Source organism: Argopecten irradians, chromosome 4 (assembly GCF_041381155.1).
Source record: "Argopecten irradians isolate NY chromosome 4, Ai_NY, whole genome shotgun sequence".
NCBI lineage: Eukaryota > Metazoa > Mollusca > Bivalvia > Pectinida > Pectinidae > Argopecten > Argopecten irradians.
Genome location: NC_091137.1, coordinates 51,482,226 through 51,501,526, shown reverse-complemented (window position 1 = coordinate 51,501,526; position 19,301 = coordinate 51,482,226). Strand labels below are relative to the sequence as shown.

The 19,301-nt window shown below is 38.6% G+C and overlaps 1 protein-coding gene and 1 long non-coding RNA gene across 2 annotated transcripts in view; both read right to left on the bottom strand.

The window, feature by feature from the left end:
* LOC138322352 (uncharacterized) overlaps positions 1-19,301 on the bottom strand; it is a 143,045-nt gene that overhangs the window by 79,932 nt on the left and 43,812 nt on the right. Inside the window, exons 6-9 of the mRNA XM_069266392.1 lie at positions 16,011-16,080; positions 9,352-9,494; positions 8,075-8,150; positions 5,537-5,566 (exon numbers count right to left, since the gene is read on the bottom strand). Of these exons, the coding sequence (XP_069122493.1) occupies positions 5,537-5,566; positions 8,075-8,150; positions 9,352-9,494; positions 16,011-16,080 (319 nt within the window). The remainder of the gene's footprint in view (positions 1-5,536; positions 5,567-8,074; positions 8,151-9,351; positions 9,495-16,010; positions 16,081-19,301) is intronic.
* Positions 14,273-15,881, bottom strand: LOC138321977 (uncharacterized). The gene is made up of 3 exons (XR_011208367.1): positions 15,615-15,881; positions 14,691-14,921; positions 14,273-14,439 (listed from the first exon to the last, which is right to left on the bottom strand). It is a non-coding gene; the product is annotated as an uncharacterized lncRNA (long non-coding RNA).

Genomic DNA, 19,301 nt, shown 5'->3' with positions numbered 1-19,301 from the left:
TTGTGACCTCTCCAGCCTATTGCTATGGTGACCCTGTCCAGCCTATTGTTATGGTGACCCCCTCCAGCCTATTGTTATGGTGACCCCCTCCAGCTATTGTTATGGTGACCCCCTCCAGCCTATTGCTATGGTGACCCCCTCCAGCCTATTGCTATGGTGACCCCCTCCAGCCTATTGCTTATGGTGACCCCCTCCAGCCTATTGTTATGGTGACCCCCTCCAGCCTATTGTTATGGTGACCCCCTCCAGCTATTGCTATGGTGACCCCCTCCAGCTATTGCTATGGTGACCCCCTCCAGCCTATTGTTATGGTGACCCCCTCCAGCCTATTGCTATGGTGACCCCCTCCAGCCTATTGCTATGGTGACCCCCTCCAGTCTATTGTTATGGTGACCCCCTCCAGTCTATTGCTATGGTGACCTCCTCCAGCCTATTGTTATGGTGACCCCCTCCAGCCTATTGCTATGGTGACCCCCTCCAGCCTATTGCTATGGTGACCCCTCCAGCCTATTGCTATGGTGACCCCCTCCAGCCTATTGCTATGGTGACCCCTCCAGCCTATTGCTATGGTGACCCCCTCCAGCCTATTGTTATGGTGACCCCCTCCAGCCTATTGCTATGGTGACCCCCTCCAGCCTATTGTTATGGTGACCCCCTCCAGCCTATTGCTATGGTGACCCCCTCCAGCCTATTGGTATGGTGACCTCTCCAGCCTATTGCTATGGTGACCCCCTCCAGCCTATTGTTTTTGTGACCTCTCCAGCCTATTGCTATGGTGACCCTGTCCAGCCTATTGCTATGGTGACCCCTCCAGCCTATTGTTATGGTGACCCCCTTCAGTCTATTGTTATGGTGACCCCCTCCAGCCTATTGCTATGGTGACCCCCTCCAGCCTATTGCTATGGTGACCCTTCATCCAGCCTATTGCTATTTGTGACCTCTCCAGCCTATTGCTATGGTGACCCCTCCAGCCTATTGGTTTTGTGACCTCTCCAGCCTATTGCTATGGTGACCCCCTCCAGCCTATTGTTATGGTGACCCCCTCCAGCCTATTGCTATGGTGACCCCCTCCAGCCTATTGCTATGGTGACCCCCTCCAGCCTATTGCTATGGTGACCCCTCCAGCCTATTGTTATGGTGACCCCCTCCAGCCTATTGCTATGGTGACCCCCTCCAGCCTATTGCTATGGTGACCCCCTCCAGCCTATTGCTATGGTGACCCCCTCCAGCCTATTGTATGGTGACCCCCTCCAGCCTATTGCTATGGTGACCCCCTCCAGCCTATTGTTATGGTGACCCCCTCCAGCCTATTGCTATGGTGACCCCCTCCAGCCTATTGCTATGGTGACCCCCTCCAGCCTATTGTTATGGTGACCCCCTCCAGTCTTTTGTTATGGTGACCCCCTCCAGCCTATTGCTATGGTGACCCCCTCCAGCTATTGCTATGGTGACCCCTCCAGCCTATTGCTATGGTGACCCCCTCCAGCCTATTGTTATGGTGACCCCCTCCAGCCTATTGCTATGGTGACCCCCTCCAGCCTATTGCTATGGTGACCCCCTCCAGCCTATTGTTATGGTGACCCCCTCCAGCCTTTTGTTATGGTGACCCCCTCCAGCCTATTGCTATGGTGACCCTGTCCTGCTTATTGCTATGGTGACCCCCTCCAGCATATTGCTATGGTGACCCCCTCCAGCCTTTTGTTATGGTGACCCCCTCCAGCCTATTGCTATGGTGACCCCTGTCCTGCTTATTGCTATGGTGACCCCCTCCAGCCTATTGTTATGGTGACCCCCCTCCAGCCTTTTGTTATGGTGACCCCCTCCAGCCTATTGCTATGGTGACCCTGTCCTGCTTATTGCTATGGTGACCCCCTCCAGCCTATTGTTATGGTGACCCCCTCCAGCCTTTTGTTATGGTGACCCCTCCAGCCTATTGCTATGGTGACCCTGTCCTGCTTATTGCTATGGTGACCCCCTCCAGCCTATTGTTATGGTGACCCCCTCCAGCCTATTGTTATGGTGACCCCTCCAGCCTATTGCTATGGTGACCCCCTCCAGCCTATTGTTATGGTGACCCCCTCCAGCCTATTGCTATGGTGACCCCCTCCAGCCTATTGCTATGGTGACCCCTCCAGCCTATTGCTATGGTGACCCCCTCCAGCCTATTGCTTATGGTGACCCCCTCCAGCCTATTGTATGGTGACCCTTCCAGCTATTGCTATGGTGACCCCTCCAGCCTATTGCTATGGTGACCCCCTCCAGCCTATTGTTATGGTGACCCCCTCCAGCCTATTGTTATGGTGACCCCCTCCAGCCTATTGCTATGGTGACCCCCTCCAGCCTATTGCTATGGTGACCCCCTCCAGCCTATTGCTATGGTGACCCCCTCCAGCCTATTGTTATGGTGACCCCCTCCAGTCTATTGTTATGGTGACCCCCTCCAGCCTATTGCTATGGTGACCCCCTCCAGCCTATTATTATGGTGACCCCCTCCAGCCTATTGCTATGGTGACCCCCTCCAGCCTATTGTTATGGTGACCCCCTCCAGCCTATTGTTATGGTGACCCCCTCCAGTCTATTGCTATGGTGACCCCCTCCAGCCTATTGTTATGGTGACCCCCTCCAGCCTATTGCTATGGTGACCCCCTCCAGCCTATTGCTATGGTGACCCCCTCCAGCCTATTGCTATGGTGACCCCTCCAGCCTATTGTTATGGTGACCCCCTCCAGCCTATTGCTATGGTGACCCCCTCCAGCCTATTGCTATGGTGACCCCCTCCAGCCTATTGTTATGGTGACCCCCTCCAGCCTATTGTTATGGTGACCCCCTCCAGTCTATTGTTATGGTGACCCCCTCCAGCCTATTGCTATGGTGACCCCCTCCAGCCTATTGTTATGGTGACCCCCTCCAGTCTATTGTTATGGTGACCCCCTCCAGCTTATTGTTTTGGTGACCCCCTCCAGCCTATTGCTATGGTGACCCTGTCCTGCTTATTGCTATGGTGACTCCCTCCAGCATATTGCTATGGTGACCCCCTCCAGCCTTTTGTTATGGTGACCCCCTCTAGCCTATTGCTATGGTGACCCTGTCCTGCTTATTGCTATGGTGACCCCCTCCAGCCTATTGTTATGGTGACCCCCTCCAGCCTTTTGTTATGGTGACCCCCTCCAGCCTATTGCTATGGTGACCCTGTCCTGCTTATTGCTATGCTGACCCCCTCCAGCCTATTGTTATGGTGACCCCCTCCAGCCTTTTGTTATGGTGACCCCCTCCAGCCTATTGCTATGGTGACCCTGTCCTGCTTATTGCTATGGTGACCCCCTCCAGCATATTGCTATGGTGACCCCCTCCAGCCTTTTGTTATGGTGACCCCCTCCAGCCTATTGCTATGGTGACCCTGTCCTGCTTATTGCTATGGTGACCCCCTCCAGCCTATTGTTATGGTGACCCCCTCCAGCCTTTTGTTATGGTGACCCCCTCCAGCCTATTGCTATGGTGACCCTGTCCTGCTTATTGCTATGGTGACCCCCTCCAGCCTATTGTTATGGTGACCCCCTCCAGCCTTTTGTTATGGTGACCCTCTCCAGCCTATTGCTATGGTGACCCTGTCCTGCTTATTGCTATGGTGACCCCCTCCAGCCTATTATTATGGTGACCCCCTCCAGTCTATTGTTATGGTGACCCCCTCCAGCCTATTGTTATGGTGACCCCCTCCAGCCTATTGCTATGGTGACCCCCTCCAGCCTATTGCTATGGTGACCCCCTCCAGCCTATTGTTATGGTGACCCCCTCCAGTCTATTGTTATGGTGACCCCCTCCAGCCTATTGCTATGGTGACCCCCTCCAGCCTATTGCTATGGTGACCCTGTCCTGCTTATTGCTATGGTGACCCCCTCCAGCCTATTGTTATGGTGACCCCCTCCAGCCTTTTGTTATGGTGACCCCCTCCAGCCTATTGCTATGGTGACCCTGTCCTGCTTATTGCTATGGTGACCCTCTCCAGCCTATTGCTATGGTGACCCCCTACAGCCTATTGCTATGGTGACCCCCTCCAGCCTATTGTTATGGTGACCCCCTCCAGTCTATTGCTATGGTGACCCCCTCCAGCCTATTGTTATGGTGACCCCCTCCAGCCTATTGCTATGGTGACCCCCTCCAGCCTGTTGTTATGGTGACCCCCTCCAGTCTATTGTTATGGTGACCCCTCCAGCCTATTGCTATGGTGACCCCTTCTAGCCTATTGCTATTGTGACACCCTCCAGCCTATTGCTATGGTGACCTCCTCCAGCCTATTGCTTTTGTGACCTCTCCAGCCTATTGCTATGGTGACCCCTCCAGCCTATTGCTACGGTGACCCTGTCCAGCCTATTGCTACGGTGACCCTGTCCAGCCTATTGCTATGGTGACCCTGTCCAGCCTATTGGTATGGTGACCCTGTCCAGCCTATTGCTAGGGTGACCCTGTCCAGCCTATTGCTAGGGTGACCCTGTCCAGCCTATTGCTAGGGTGACCCTGTCCAGCCTATTGGTACGGTGACCCTGTCCAGCCTATTGCTATGGTGACCCTGTCCAGCCTATTGCTATGGTGACCCTGTCCAGCCTATTGGTATGGTGACCCTGTCCAGTCTATTGCTAGGGTGACCCTGTCCTGCTTATTGCTACGATAACCTCCTCCAGCCTATTGCTATGGTCACCCTGTCCACCTATTGCTATAGTGTCCGACCTGTAGTTGACGTTTGACCCCAAATTCAATCGCAAGCTGTGCTTTGTCATGCTACCATTGTGTGAAGTTTGATCAAAATCCATCAATCAGTTCTCAAGTTATCATCTGGAAACCAAATCAGGACAACAGGCAGACAGACAGACAGACAGACAGAGGGGGACAAACACTTTAGTCCCCTTAGTTTTCAGCAGAAGGAGAAAAAACAGCTTTCAGTAAATGAGATAAATATCTTCTTACAAAAATAAATAATTTATTTAAATACCATATTTCATCGCAAATAACACCCCTTCCGCAAATAAGATTCCTATATATTTTAACAAATTTCCAGAATTTAGGGGCATGTCTGAAAATAAGACACTCCCCACCCATTTTCCCATTTATTGGATGATAGATGTGATTAATGAAAAATTGTAAAGTCACAAGAAATTAATAATACAGATTTTTATTTGTTATGATTTTTCACATTGACCACTAATGAAAAGTATTTACAAGTTTCATAATTTTTATAGTTCAAAAGTTTAAATGTAAGTAAGTTATTGGGAAGAAATTTGGTTTTTTTCAGCCTTGACCATTTTAAGAGGTTAAAGTCAAAGAGATTGATTTAAGTACAATATAAAACAGGTATTTAACAAGCAACCTTTAGTAGTTAAGAACCCTGACCAAGCAGAAAAATAGCCAGATTCCAACAAAGGCAAAAGATTGTAGTCAATAGTCCTGACAGACACCATCACATATTAATCTGAATATAGCAAAGTGTTACTGTTCGTGAAAAAGGCACTCCTAGAGAGAAAAATGGGAAAAATGCTGCATGTACCAAAATGGTCCTGATAAATTTGCACAGGAACTGAAACAACAACACATACTAAACCTTACTTCATTTCACACCATGTAGTTTTATAGAGATCAACCTACATACTGTTTATATTTCAAACATGTAGTTTTATAGAGATCAACCTACATACTGTTAATATTTCACACGTGTAGTTTTATAGAGATCAACCTACATACTGTTAAAATTTCACACATGTAGTTTTATAGAGATCAACCTACATACTGTTAATATTTCACAGATGCAGATTTAAAGAAATCAACCTACATACTGTTAATATTTCACACGTGTAGATTTATAGAAAGCAACCTACATACTGTTTATATTTCACACGTGTAGTTTTATAGAGATCAACCTACATACTGTTTATATTTCACACCAAATAGTTTTATAGATATCAACCTACATACCGTTAATATTTCACAAATGCAGATTTATAGAAATGAACCTACATACTGTTTATATTTTACACTAAATAGTTATATTTCACACCATATAGTTTTAAAGAGATCAACCTACATACTGTTTATATTTCACACCAAATAGTTTAATAGAGATCAACCTACATACTGTTAATATTTCACACATGTAGTTTTATAGATATCAACCTACATACAGTTTATATTTCACAGGTGTAGTTTTATAGAGATCAGCCTACATACTGTTTATATTTCACACGTGTAGTTTTATAGAGATCAATCTATATACTGTTTATATTTCACACTATATAATTTTACAGAGATCAACCTACATACTGTTTATATTTCACACTATATAGTTATATAGAGATCAAGCTACATACTGTTTATATTTCACACCATGTAGTTTTATAGAGATCAACCTACATACTGTTAATATTTCACACATGTAGATTTATAGAAATCAACCTACATACTGTTTATATTTCACACATGTAGTTTTATAGAGATCAATCTACATACTGTTAATATTTCACACCATGTAGATTTATAGAGATCAACCTACATACTGTTTATATTTCACAGGTGTAGTTTTATAGAGATCAACCTACATACTGGTTATATTTCACACATGTAGTTTTATAGAGATCAACCTACATACTGTTTATATTTCACAGGTGTAGTTTTATAGAGATCAACCTACATACTGTTTATATTTCACACATGTAGTTTTATAGAGATCAACCTACATACTGTTTATATTTCACATATGTAGTTTTATAGAGATCAACCTACATACTGTTTATATTTCACATATGTAGTTTTATAGAGATCAACCTACATACTGTTTATATTTCACACATGTAGTTTTATAGAGATTAACCTACATACTGTTAATATTTCACACATGTAGATTTATAGAAATCAACCTAAATACCCGGTACTGTTTATATTTCACACTAAATAGTTTTATAGAGATCAACCTACATACTGTTTATATTTCACACCATATAGTTTTATAGAGATCAACCTACAAACTGTTTATATTTCGCACATGTAATTTGATAGAGATCAACCTACATACTGTTAATATTTCACACCATATAGTTTTATAGAGATAAAACCTACATACTGTTTATATTTGTACACATGTAGATTTATAGAGATCAACCTACATACTGTTAATATTTCACACATGTAGTTTTATAGAGATCAACCTACATACTGTTTATATTTCACACATGTAGTTTGATAGAGATCAACCTACAAACTGTTAATATTTCACACATGTAGTTTTATAGAGATCAACCTAACTACTGTTAATATTTCACACATATAGTTTTATAGAGATCAACCTACATACTGTTTATATTTCACACCATGTAGATTTATAGAGATCAACCTACATACTGTTAATATTTCACACATGTAGTTTTATAGAGATCAACCTACATACTGTTTATATTTCACAGGTGTATAGTTTTATAGAGATCAACCTACATACTGTTTATATTTCACACGTGTAGCTTTATAGAGATCAATCTACATACTGTTTATATTTCACACTAATAGTTTTATAGATATCAATCTACATGCTTTTTATATTTCACACGTGTAGTTTTATAGAAATCAACCTACATACTGTTATTATTTCACAGGTGTAGATTTATAGAAATCAAACTACATACTGCTAATATTTCACACATGTAGTTTTATAGAGATCAACCTACATACTGTTGATATTTCACACATGTAGTTTTATAGAGATCATTTTTGTAGATTAAAAATATATAATTATACTTTTGTATGTGTGTACATAATTTAAGCCTGCACTTTATTTTGAAGATTTTTTCAAATCTACCGTACTCTGCTACCTATGTAAACAAAAGTAACTTTGACCCTCTCAGCTGGAGAAAATCTGAGACCCAAGGACCACAAATATTGTAGAGGGCCTTTCAATCTATGAGTATTTTGGAGAAGAAGTCGAAAATGTAAATTGTTTACGAACACATGACGGAGGATGACGGACAAAAGGTGATTAGAATAGGTTACTTAAGACTTTGTCTCAGGTAACCTAATAACAAAAACCTGTAGTCTTCTTTACCTGAACTTGGGCGAGTCTGTGTGTCGCGAGTGTCCCCAGCAGTTTTTGTGTGTTCTTTACCGGGTGTATTTGACCTCTGAAAATTCAGATAAAAAATAATTGATTTCATGAAGGCATGTTTATCTCCCAAAAAGAAAATACATTAAGCTATAAACCTAGAAGGGTAAATAGAAAACTAATAAGTGAGGAAGGGTTGCGCTATATGACTACATACAAGTGAGGAAGGGTCCAGCTATATGACTACATACATGTGAGGAAGGGTCGCGCTATATGACTACATACAAGTGAGGAAGGGTCGCGCTATATGACTACATACATGTGAGGAAGGGTCCCGCTATATGACTACATACATGTGAGGAAGGGTCCCACTATATGACTACATACATGTGAGGAAGGGTCCCGCTATATCACTACATACAAGTGAGGAAGGGTCCCAGTATATGACTACATACATGTGAGGAAGGGTCCCATTATATGACTACATACATGTGAGGAAGGGTCCCGCTATATAATAATATGACAACATACATGTGAGGAAGGGTCCCATTATATGACTACATACATGTGAGGAAGGGTCCCGCTATATAATAATATGACTACATACATGTGAGGAAGGGTCCCGCTATATGACTACATACAAGTGAGGAAGGGTCCCATTATATGACTACATACATGTGAGGAAGGGTCGCGCTATGTGAGGAAGGGTCGCGCTATATAATAATATGACAACATACATGTGAGGAAGGGTCCCGCTATATGACTACATACATGTGAGGAAGGGTCCCATTATATGACTACATACATGTGAGGAAGGGTCCCGCTATATAATAATATGACAACATACATGTGAGGAAGGGTCCCGCTATATGACTACATACATGTGAGGAAGGGTCGCGCTATGACTACATACAGTGAGGAAGGGTCCCATTATATGACTACATACATGTGAGGAAGGGTCCCGCTATATAATACATACATGTGAGGAAGGGTCCCGCTATATGACACATACATGTGAGGAAGGGTCCCATTATATGACTACATACATGTGAGGAAGGGTCCCGCTATATAATAATATGACAACATACATGTGAGGAAGGGTCCCGCTATATGACTACATACATGTGAGGAAGGGTCGCGCTATATGACTACATACAAGTGAGGAAGGGTCGCGCTATATGACTACATACATGTGAGGAAAGGTCCCGCTATATGACTACATACATGTGAGGAAGTCTAATTATTTTTTACCCGAGCCATGTAGCTTATAAACCTTTTACCTTAGCACTGAGCGCCCTTGACCTAATCTCTGTCCCAGTAAGAGATTTTTTCTTCCTTGTTTGAACAGTTACAGGTGTTTTTTCTTCTAACACTGTACTTTCTCTTCGGGGGACTTGGTACAGTGGCGGACGGTTGGAGTCATCTTACAAACATAAGATTATAATTATTATTTTTAAAACATAAGATTACATCCTACAAACATAAGATTACATCTTAAACATAGATTACATTTTACAAACATAAGATTACATTTTACAAACATAAGATTACATTTTACAAACATAAGATGACATCTTAGAAACATAAGATTACATCTTAGAAACATAAGATTACATTTTACAAACCTGAGATTACATTTTACAAACATAAGATTACATCTTACAAACATAAGATTACATCTTACAAACATAAGATTAAATCTTACAAACATAAGATGACATCTTACAAACATAAGATTAAATCTTATAAGTTGTTTAAATAGAAAGGTTGATGGCGGACAGCTGGCCAGATGACAGACACCACTGCATAAGCTTTGGGTACATGAGCTAAAAACTACACATAACCAATTGACCGATCGCCAAACTCAGTCCACATCTTTTATTGACCAATCAAATAATTTGTCTATAGCTGTACGCGGCTGCGATAATTTCTGCTGTTGCTATGTCTGCCAAGCGCACAGTTGTTACGCATATGTAAGCTAAAGCTATGATGTATAAATAAAGGTTTAACTGCGGTAAAAAAGATGGGGAAAAGGTGTGCTTATGGGGTTTGTAATTCAGATAACCGGTATCCAGAGAGAGTAGTAGGGGTGCAATTTATTCCGTTTCCAAAACCTAAGAGTAATTTGGATCGTTGTCTACGTTGGATCAAGGCATGTAACCGCCCTCACGATCAGCTCAACGTCAACAAAGTAACAAAGAACACCTTTATTTGTTCGAAGGTAAGTTATGATGATATAGCGTTTTTGTTTGATATATTTAAAAAAAATTGTAATTTAATGCGCAATTCTTCAATTACAAGTACATTACTAAATACCTCTGCCGCTCTGAGCTCGCATAAACAACGTTAAACTTTCTACACTTTCTTTCCCGTCGGCCAAATTATAGAAAATATGTTTAAAAGAGCTATTAAATACACTATAAGCTTACATGTCAACTACCTAGATACCCAGCTTCAGAATGTGTGACGGTATAACATGTGTAACACACATGTACGAAAAAGGACACGGGTATTACATGTACCGGGCAGGGGTTGACTTGAACAGCAGGTATCGCGTGTAAATTTGACACGTTTATTCTACCTGTGAATGAATATAGACTATGAATGGAAGTGTTACGTAACTGACCTGATGTATGAACTTTTAATTACCATGATCATTAACACCTGTCATCGGTAATGGGGAGTGGATGTATAGGTATATACACGTTGTACATCTATAATATCGTGAGTCTCTTACATGTTAAATATATAATCATGGACTGCAGATACAGTGTGTATGCATATATATGTATGTGCTTGAATTAAATAAACAGACATTCCCGATGCCTAAGTAGGAAAATCACTTTTTTTTGTTTATTCGTTTCTCATTAGCACTTCCACGGAGAATCGGGTCCAACTGATTCGTTTCCTGATCCCATACAACACACATCAAACGGAAACGTGTCTCTGCCAAGTCCTGCTAGACAGCCACCGAAAAGGAGAAAGCTTGTCCTGTCGTCTTTATCAAGGTGCTTGATATATATCCTATTTAATTATGTAAATTGGTATTTTAACACTCGGAACAGTGATGCTTTTATCCATTTATTTCTCAACTTAATACAGCATATATCACTCTTCAAAGTTCAAAGAAGTTTACCAAACACCAAATCCATTATTAGCATCTGTGTCTGTGACCAGTAATGAATGAACATTAAATTTAAATTAATCATATATCCAGCTGGACATCATGGCCATCTTTACCGTTCTAAATCTCGTTTTTTCAAACTTAAAAGAGATAGTATCATGTAACTGTAACAAACATACTATAAGTGCAAGGACTTCAGGAAACATTTGAAGGACTTAGAATAAAATCCATGCTATGTATATATACATGAATCTATAAAGTAAAAGCATTTTCATTTCATATTAATTACAATGAGATGTTTTCTTTAATTAAGTGCGACATGTGAGACACCTGCAGAGGATGATTTACCACCTGATGTAAAGAAAACACAAGAAAATGCCAGTCAGACTGAAAGTCCATGTATGTATACATTTTCAACATTTATTTATGGCCAAGAAAGGCCGAACATGTTCAAAATAAATCTCAGCAAGTTTGGAGAGAATATCGCTCATACACTTTTCGTTTGGTTTAATTCTCTCTATAAATGTTTCCTTTGGTGTGAATACAACAAAGTCACAAAACTCAGCACCTGTTACTAGCAACTGTCCTTGCACTTGTGTGTAATAGGAGTGGGTTTCCCTAAGTTTCACACATGATTCTCTTTCTTCCAAACAGAAGTTTCTGCCTCTTCTATTTTCATTTGCCTGGCACTGAATGGACATTTAATTTCTAAAATGCCGGTCTTGCCATTTTCACAAACTTTCCCGTCTGGTGTAGCCCCTAAATGTGGAAATGCTGGATTTATTAGAAGTCCACAATCATGTACGTGATTACCAGCCTTTGCTACATAAGCTTTCCGCGCATTTTTTTCTTTTCTTTTTCCATACCCCATGGCGGCACAGCTTTGATTTTTGTTAAAAAGTAACCTGCTTAAATATTTGTCAGAGATTGTTTTTCTGTGCATAACCTCATGGAATTTTGATGCTGTTATCCTTGTTTGCCGAGCCTCAAACCATTGTGGACACTGTGCCTGATCCCGGGTACATTCCTCTAATTCCTGAGCTTTTTCTTGCGATATTACGATATCTGCAGGGAGGGGGTGGTATTCCTCTGGTAAATGTATAAGTGCTTTCTTTGGAAAAGGCAGATCTCCGCATACTGTATCTACAGAAGGCACATGTTTTGCTTCATAGAATTTTGCCTGAAAACTTTAAAATGCACATTTATACTTTATTTGTCTTTTAATTTCAGATACTGACCCTTTAGAGTTCATGGGTATTACTTGTGAAAACGAAAGATTGAAAAGAGAGCTGTCCATCTTAATTTTGGATACAGAAAATGAGAAAAGGAAAGGTGCAGTTGTGGACGCGGCAAATCAGACAGATCACACAGAAAACTTTGACGTTCGGAGTTTGATAACCATGCAATCCTACAAGGTTGAAATATTACACAGGATTTACACCAGAACAGTTCCGCGGCATCCAAAAGTTCCTTATCCCTGATGATGAAGCCATACCTATTACATTCCCCAAAAATAGGATAAAGGAAATAATGGCTATTGAAATATGCAACCAACTACTGTTGTCTCTCATGAAACTGCGACACAACTTTGATTACGCAGATCTAGGATACAGATTTGGACTAAGCAAGCAAACTGTTGGGGTGATATTTACCCAGTGGGTAAATTACATGTATCTCAGATTTGGGGAAGTCTCAATTTGGCCACCAAGGGATACAATATTAAGGATGATGCCTAGCAAGTTTGCTGAGGAGTTTCCTACAACATTTGCTATTATGGATTGTACAGAAATAAAAATATGCAAACCATCCTCCTTGAAAGCACAATCACAAATACTTTAAAAGGTCTTGTAGCCTGTGACCCAAGGGGTTCCTTCATTTTCTCATCTATGCTATTTTCTGGTGCGATATCAGACAAGGCAATATTTGAGGAATCTGGTTGCAAGAAAATGTTAAAAGATTTGGTAGAAATAGGATTCCTGAATGAAGGAGATGGTATAATGGCTGACAAGGGCTTTAATATAGAGTCAGATGTCACTGAATGTGGCCTAAAGCTAAACATTCCACCTTCTGCCCGTGCAGGTGTACAGATGAGCCAAAGTGATGCTTTGCTTACCAAAAAAAATTGCAGCACATCGCGTGCACGTGGATAGGGCAATAGCCCGAATCAAACGTTTCAAAATTTTATCTGGGCAAGTCCAGCTCAGTCTTCATACAGTTATAAATCAGATTTGGTATGTGTGTTCATTCCTTACTAATTTCTTTATGCCCTGTATACAAGACAAGGAATGAATTAAAACAATGTGTGGTTGATTTACATTTGACGTTATGTTTTGTAAAGCTTACATGTGTACTTAGTCCGCTGCCAACACCAACTTGACCTAAATTGAAGTTTGTAATAACAAACGTATTTTTGTAAACTGCATACCACCTATACATATATAATTAACTAGTTTGAATTTTCGCGCTCTCTGCATGCCATATATGGTATCAACATCCGGGTCATAAGTTAAAGGTCAATTTTCATTGGTCAATACCACAGACATCATGTCACAAGAAGAAAAAATTTTCAACGATCGCCATCTTTGTTTGACACTCAACATTGTATCACATTTGATTTCATCGTATTGTGCTTACCCTCCCTCTCCTCCCTATTTGATGTCTCATTTGTTTTTTGTTTAAGCGTATATATTGGTTTCAAATAGGCAGATATTCTGCTCATCCTTTCATATTTACTTTATGAAAACATTGTGGTTTTTTATGTCAGAAGGAAGATGGCGGATATTCCGCTCACCTTTGCATATTTACTTTTATGTAAAATTGGTCTTTTATGTCTGATGTAAGATTGTTAAATGATAATTTTGATGTATATGTTTTTAAAAGAAAATTTTAATAAATGTGGCCACTTTGATAAAGAAGTGAGCCAATGATCGCCACTCAAATCACTGTTTGTTGTTCTATGGTATACCAATCCGAGTATTCAATATGCAAACAGAGCTTCACAGCATGGAGAGTTTTTACGCTTGTAACCAGTTTAAACTGACTATATATATGTATTATAATATTTGTCACATTATACAGACATTTTGTAAGAGCACATGATGACTGGAAAAGCAATTTCTGTAATTTTGCAGAATGGCAAAAATGTGTATCTACAATCCTAGTTGGTTTCACTGCTACGTAACTGATAGGGAAGTTCATCAGTGATTTCAGGTGTTCAATATCTTTTTCCTCAACCTTGATTTTCCTGTAAAAGTAATATGGCAAATTTTGTAAAATTCATAGTAAAATTGTTTCTAAAATGTGTAAAAAAACAATATGTCTTTCTATTTTTTTGTTACCATAATTGTCATTGAATAAAAGTTATATACAAGTAATGAGTAATTAATCAAAAGATCAAGCTATATTGTCAGAGAAATATATTCAAGGGATATATGTACATGCATGTATATATGTGTATTGATATGTTACATTTAATAAAATGTATCATATGCGTACCGGCAATCTTTGATTGTGTTTTTAATTGGTCCTTGTTTTCTGTCGGGTTTAGGTTGTATTATAGTCATGTGTGGTACAGCCTCAGGTGTTATTTTTTATCCTCTTGGTATAGACCATTGTTGTTGGAAACATGTACTAGACAAATCCGCAGGAACATCCGACAGACCCATCATTTGCCATTGTGTCAAAGCAGTAATCAATCCGACAACGTGGGAACAACATCCGCTCGCACTGTTTGAAATACAAGCAGAATTACATAATGTACGATTAAAATCAACATTTTATTTATGCTCATTTTCAGCGTAAGATAAAAAACAAAGTAATATATATGTGCTCTAATATAAATAAAGGCTGGGTGGTGGTCTACAAGTAATCACACATGGCCGTAATAAACATCGTAATCAGGTAAGTGTCCTGGTACCTGACGCTAATCAAATACCGACTCAGTGGGATGCTATACTGTAATCACGGTCCCCAATCAAGGTAGATGTCAAATAAAGTTGTAAATAATTGGGGTCAAGGGTTTTCTGTGCAATTTGTCAGTAAATTGACTATCTACGTACATTGTATAATATTTATGTCGTATTACATACCATGTATGCAAGGCAAACTTCCGATCGAGCTACAAACAAAATACGCACCTTCAAATGACATTTACTATAGATTCTACACATTGTTACACGGAAACCTTTAATAATTAGAATGCTTGGATTTTACTATTAATTGGGCATATGTTTGGGATAAGCTTACATGAATACTGTACAATCGCGCAAACGTATACTGAATATATTTGCAATGACAATGATTATAAACATGTACGGTAAGCTACATAAAAAATGTATATATCTGTTGAGTTTGAAAGAAATTGCCGGCTTGGAATTCATAATAAAAAGTCAAAATAAAATTAAGACAATATATACATACCCAGCAGTACATGAACAATGAGAGAGGTCCAGCTTCCCCGGAGAAATGTCAATGTTGATTTTATGCGGCGATTCGGTTTTTCGTTGACTCCGATGACATTTTGCGGACACGTGGATGATATCAACTGATTTGTAAAGATTAACATTCTCAAAATACCCTTCACTGAAGTACTTAATCCCTGTTGCCTTGATTTGAGTGTTATTTTCAATTCTTTCAGATAATTTAAAGAGAAATCTGATGGTAAGTCGGTAAGCGATGTTCTACGTGATACTGCTGCAGCGGCAATCTTTGTGAAAGCTTGGCAGACGTAGCAACAGTATCTAAGTAAGATAATTGGGGGCGTGGTTAAGGATCGTGTGGCGATAGGTCAATTCCATTTTAACCAGCTAAACTTACATTCATCCTTGGAAGTCCTTTTCTTTGTGACCTTGCTTACAAATTTTCCCTCGTTGGTTAATGCTGTCACCTAAAAGTCAGAACAAGTTATAATGTTTTATTTCTTGATTTATTGATGTCAAATTTGATTTTGTGTTTATGGGTCTTGGTGATTCTATGTTCGTTGTTGTTTTCATGTTATAAAGTGTTTACTTTGTGTAATAGATTGGCAATTTCAATATATATATACATTTACTTGTTTTTTTACCTATTCTTGGTGTCAGACTACTGTTGCTTTTGCATTTTCAATAATTTTTTCAATTGCTATACAGACAACATGTGTAATATTTACTATAATGTATTAGATTATGGCAAAAAGTATTAGGATAGCATCTGCAAACTGTAGAGGATTAGGTCAAAAGGAAAAAAGAATGGATGTCTTTAATTTCTTAAAAAGCCACTTTAGGGAATTAAGTATTTTCTGTCTCCAAGATACCCATTTTATAGAAGAACAAGAAAGAGAAATTATTGAGCAATGGGGTTTTAAATGTTATTTCAGTTCCTATAGAAACAACTCGAGGGGGGTATGCATTCTTTTTAACAACAATTTTGAATTCAATATTTATGATAAGTGGAATGACACTCAAGGTAACATACTGGCACTCGATATTTCTATAGAAAAAAGTAGATTTACATTGATTAATATATATATGGTCAGAATAGAGATGATCCAGACTTCTATAAAAAAATTCATGAACAGATCAATATTTTTGACAATTCAAACTGTATTATATGTGGTGACTTCAATCTAGTTTTAGATCCTGACATTGATTCAAATAATTATCTACATGTAAATAACCCTAATGCACGAACTCAAGTTCTTAAATTAATAGAGGAATGTAATTTGATAGATCCTTTTAGACATTTTAATCCAGACTACAAAAGATATACATGGAGGAAGAAAAACCCAATAAAACAGGCTAGATTAGACTTTTTCCTCACTTCAGATAACCTCCTAAATTTAATTGATAAAATAAACATTCATGCAGGATACAGATCAGACCATTCTATTATATCATTAGATCTTAAACTAAATAATTTTGTTAGAGGCAAAGGCCTATGGAAATTCAACAATGATCTCTTACATGATCAGGAATATGTGCAAAAAGTTAAAGATACAATATACAAAACTAAAATACAATATGCTTCTGATATGTATAATAACGATATTAAAAATATACCAGATTCTGACCTTGAATTATGTATTGATGATCAACTGTTTTTTGAAACTTTACTTTTAGAGATCAGGGGAGTAACTATTTCACATTCATCATTTAAGAAAAAAGAAAGAGATAAAAGAGAAAAAAAGTTAATAACTGAAATAGAATTACTTGAAAAAAATGATTCTTGGGTATCTAATCCAGAAACGTATGAAGAAAAAAAAAATGAATTAGAGAATATTAGAAAGATTAAAATGAAAGGACATGTAATACGATCTAAAGTAACTTGGCTTGAAGAAGGCGAAAAACCATCTAAATATTTTTGTAATTTGGAAAATTATAATTATATCAATAAAACTATCTGTAAAATAGAGAAAGATAATGGTGATATTTTAACGGATCAGAAACAGATTCTTGATGAAATTCAAATGTTTTATAAAGTATTGTATTCAGATCATTCGGGGTCCATTGAAGATGTTGATCTGGATCATCTCTTATCAGGATTTGATTTCATGAATTTAAGTAATGACCAGAAAGTAAAATTAGAGGGACCATTGACGGAGACAGAAGTACTATCTGCCCTTAAGAACATGAAAAACTGTAAATCGCCTGGCTCTGATGGTTTTACAAGCGAATTTTATAAATTTTTCTGGATAAATTTAAAATGTTTCATTATTAGATCACTAAATTTTGGCTACACCAAGGGTGAACTTTCAATTACACAAAGACAGGGTATTATCACCTGCATACCAAAGGGAGATAAAGCTAGACATTTCTTAAAAAATTGGAGACCTATTACTTTGCTGAATGTAGTGTATAAATTAGCATCAGCTTGCATAGCAAACAGGCTAAAGTCAGTTTTAGATTATTTAATTTCGGAAACTCAGACAGGTTTTTTAAGCGGACGTTATATTGGAGAAAATACTAGACTCATTTACGACATTATGAATTATTCAGAATTAAATGATATACCTGGACTTTTAATTTTTATTGATTTTGAAAAAGCTTTTGATTCGGTCTCATGGGATTTTTTACATAAAGTAATAGATTTTTTTTTAATTTCGGAGAAAGCACCAAAAGATGGATTAAAACATTATATAATAATACATTTTCAGCAGTTACACAAAATTGTTTTCTATCAGAATTTTTTAATATACAAAGAGGTTGCAGACAAGGTGATCCTGTCTCCCCATACCTTTTTTTACTTGTTGCTGAAGTGCTAGCTATTCTTATAAAAAATAACAGAAATATCAAGGGCATAAAAGTTTATCAAAAAGACCATAAACTCTCACAGTTTGCAGATGACACATCAATTATTTTAGACGGATCGCAAAACTCATTCAATGAAACTCTAAATGTGTTAGAATTTTTTGGTAAGATCTCTGGCTTGAAAGTCAATAATGACAAAACTAAAGTTATTTGGATTGGGAAGAAAAAATTCAGTGCTGACGTATACCATCATAGATGGAAACTTAAATGGGGTGAAACAAAATTTAATTTGCTTGGTATTGATTTTTCAGTTAATTTAGATGAAATGACTAGTATAAATTACACAAAAGTGCAAACTAATATAAAAAATATCCTTGGGCATTGGTCAAGGAGACTCCTTACTCCTATTGGAAGAATTGTAGTTTTGAAATCAATTATTATACCTAAATTCAATCATTTGTTTATAACCATTCCCACTCCTGGAAACTCTTTCATTCAACATTTGAATACTTTATTCTTTAATATCATTTGGCAATCACCAGTTGATAAAATCAAAAGAAAAACATTAATATCAAATTATGAAAATGGTGGTCTTAAAATGGTTGATATTTCTGAATTCATATCTAGTTTGAAATCTACATGGATGCGAAGGCTTCTTAAAAGTAATAGAAAATGCTGGATTAATATTTTTGAAGCACAACACTTCCCAATATCATATGTATCTGATTTAGGAACTGATTTTATAAAAAACCATAAAACAAATAATACATTTTGGATGCATGTTTTCCAGGCATGGGTTAGGGTATCTGAAGCAGTACAGGTGAGAACTTCTTCAGAATTTTTAAGACTTCCTTTATGGTACAACCCTATTTTTTGCATTGAT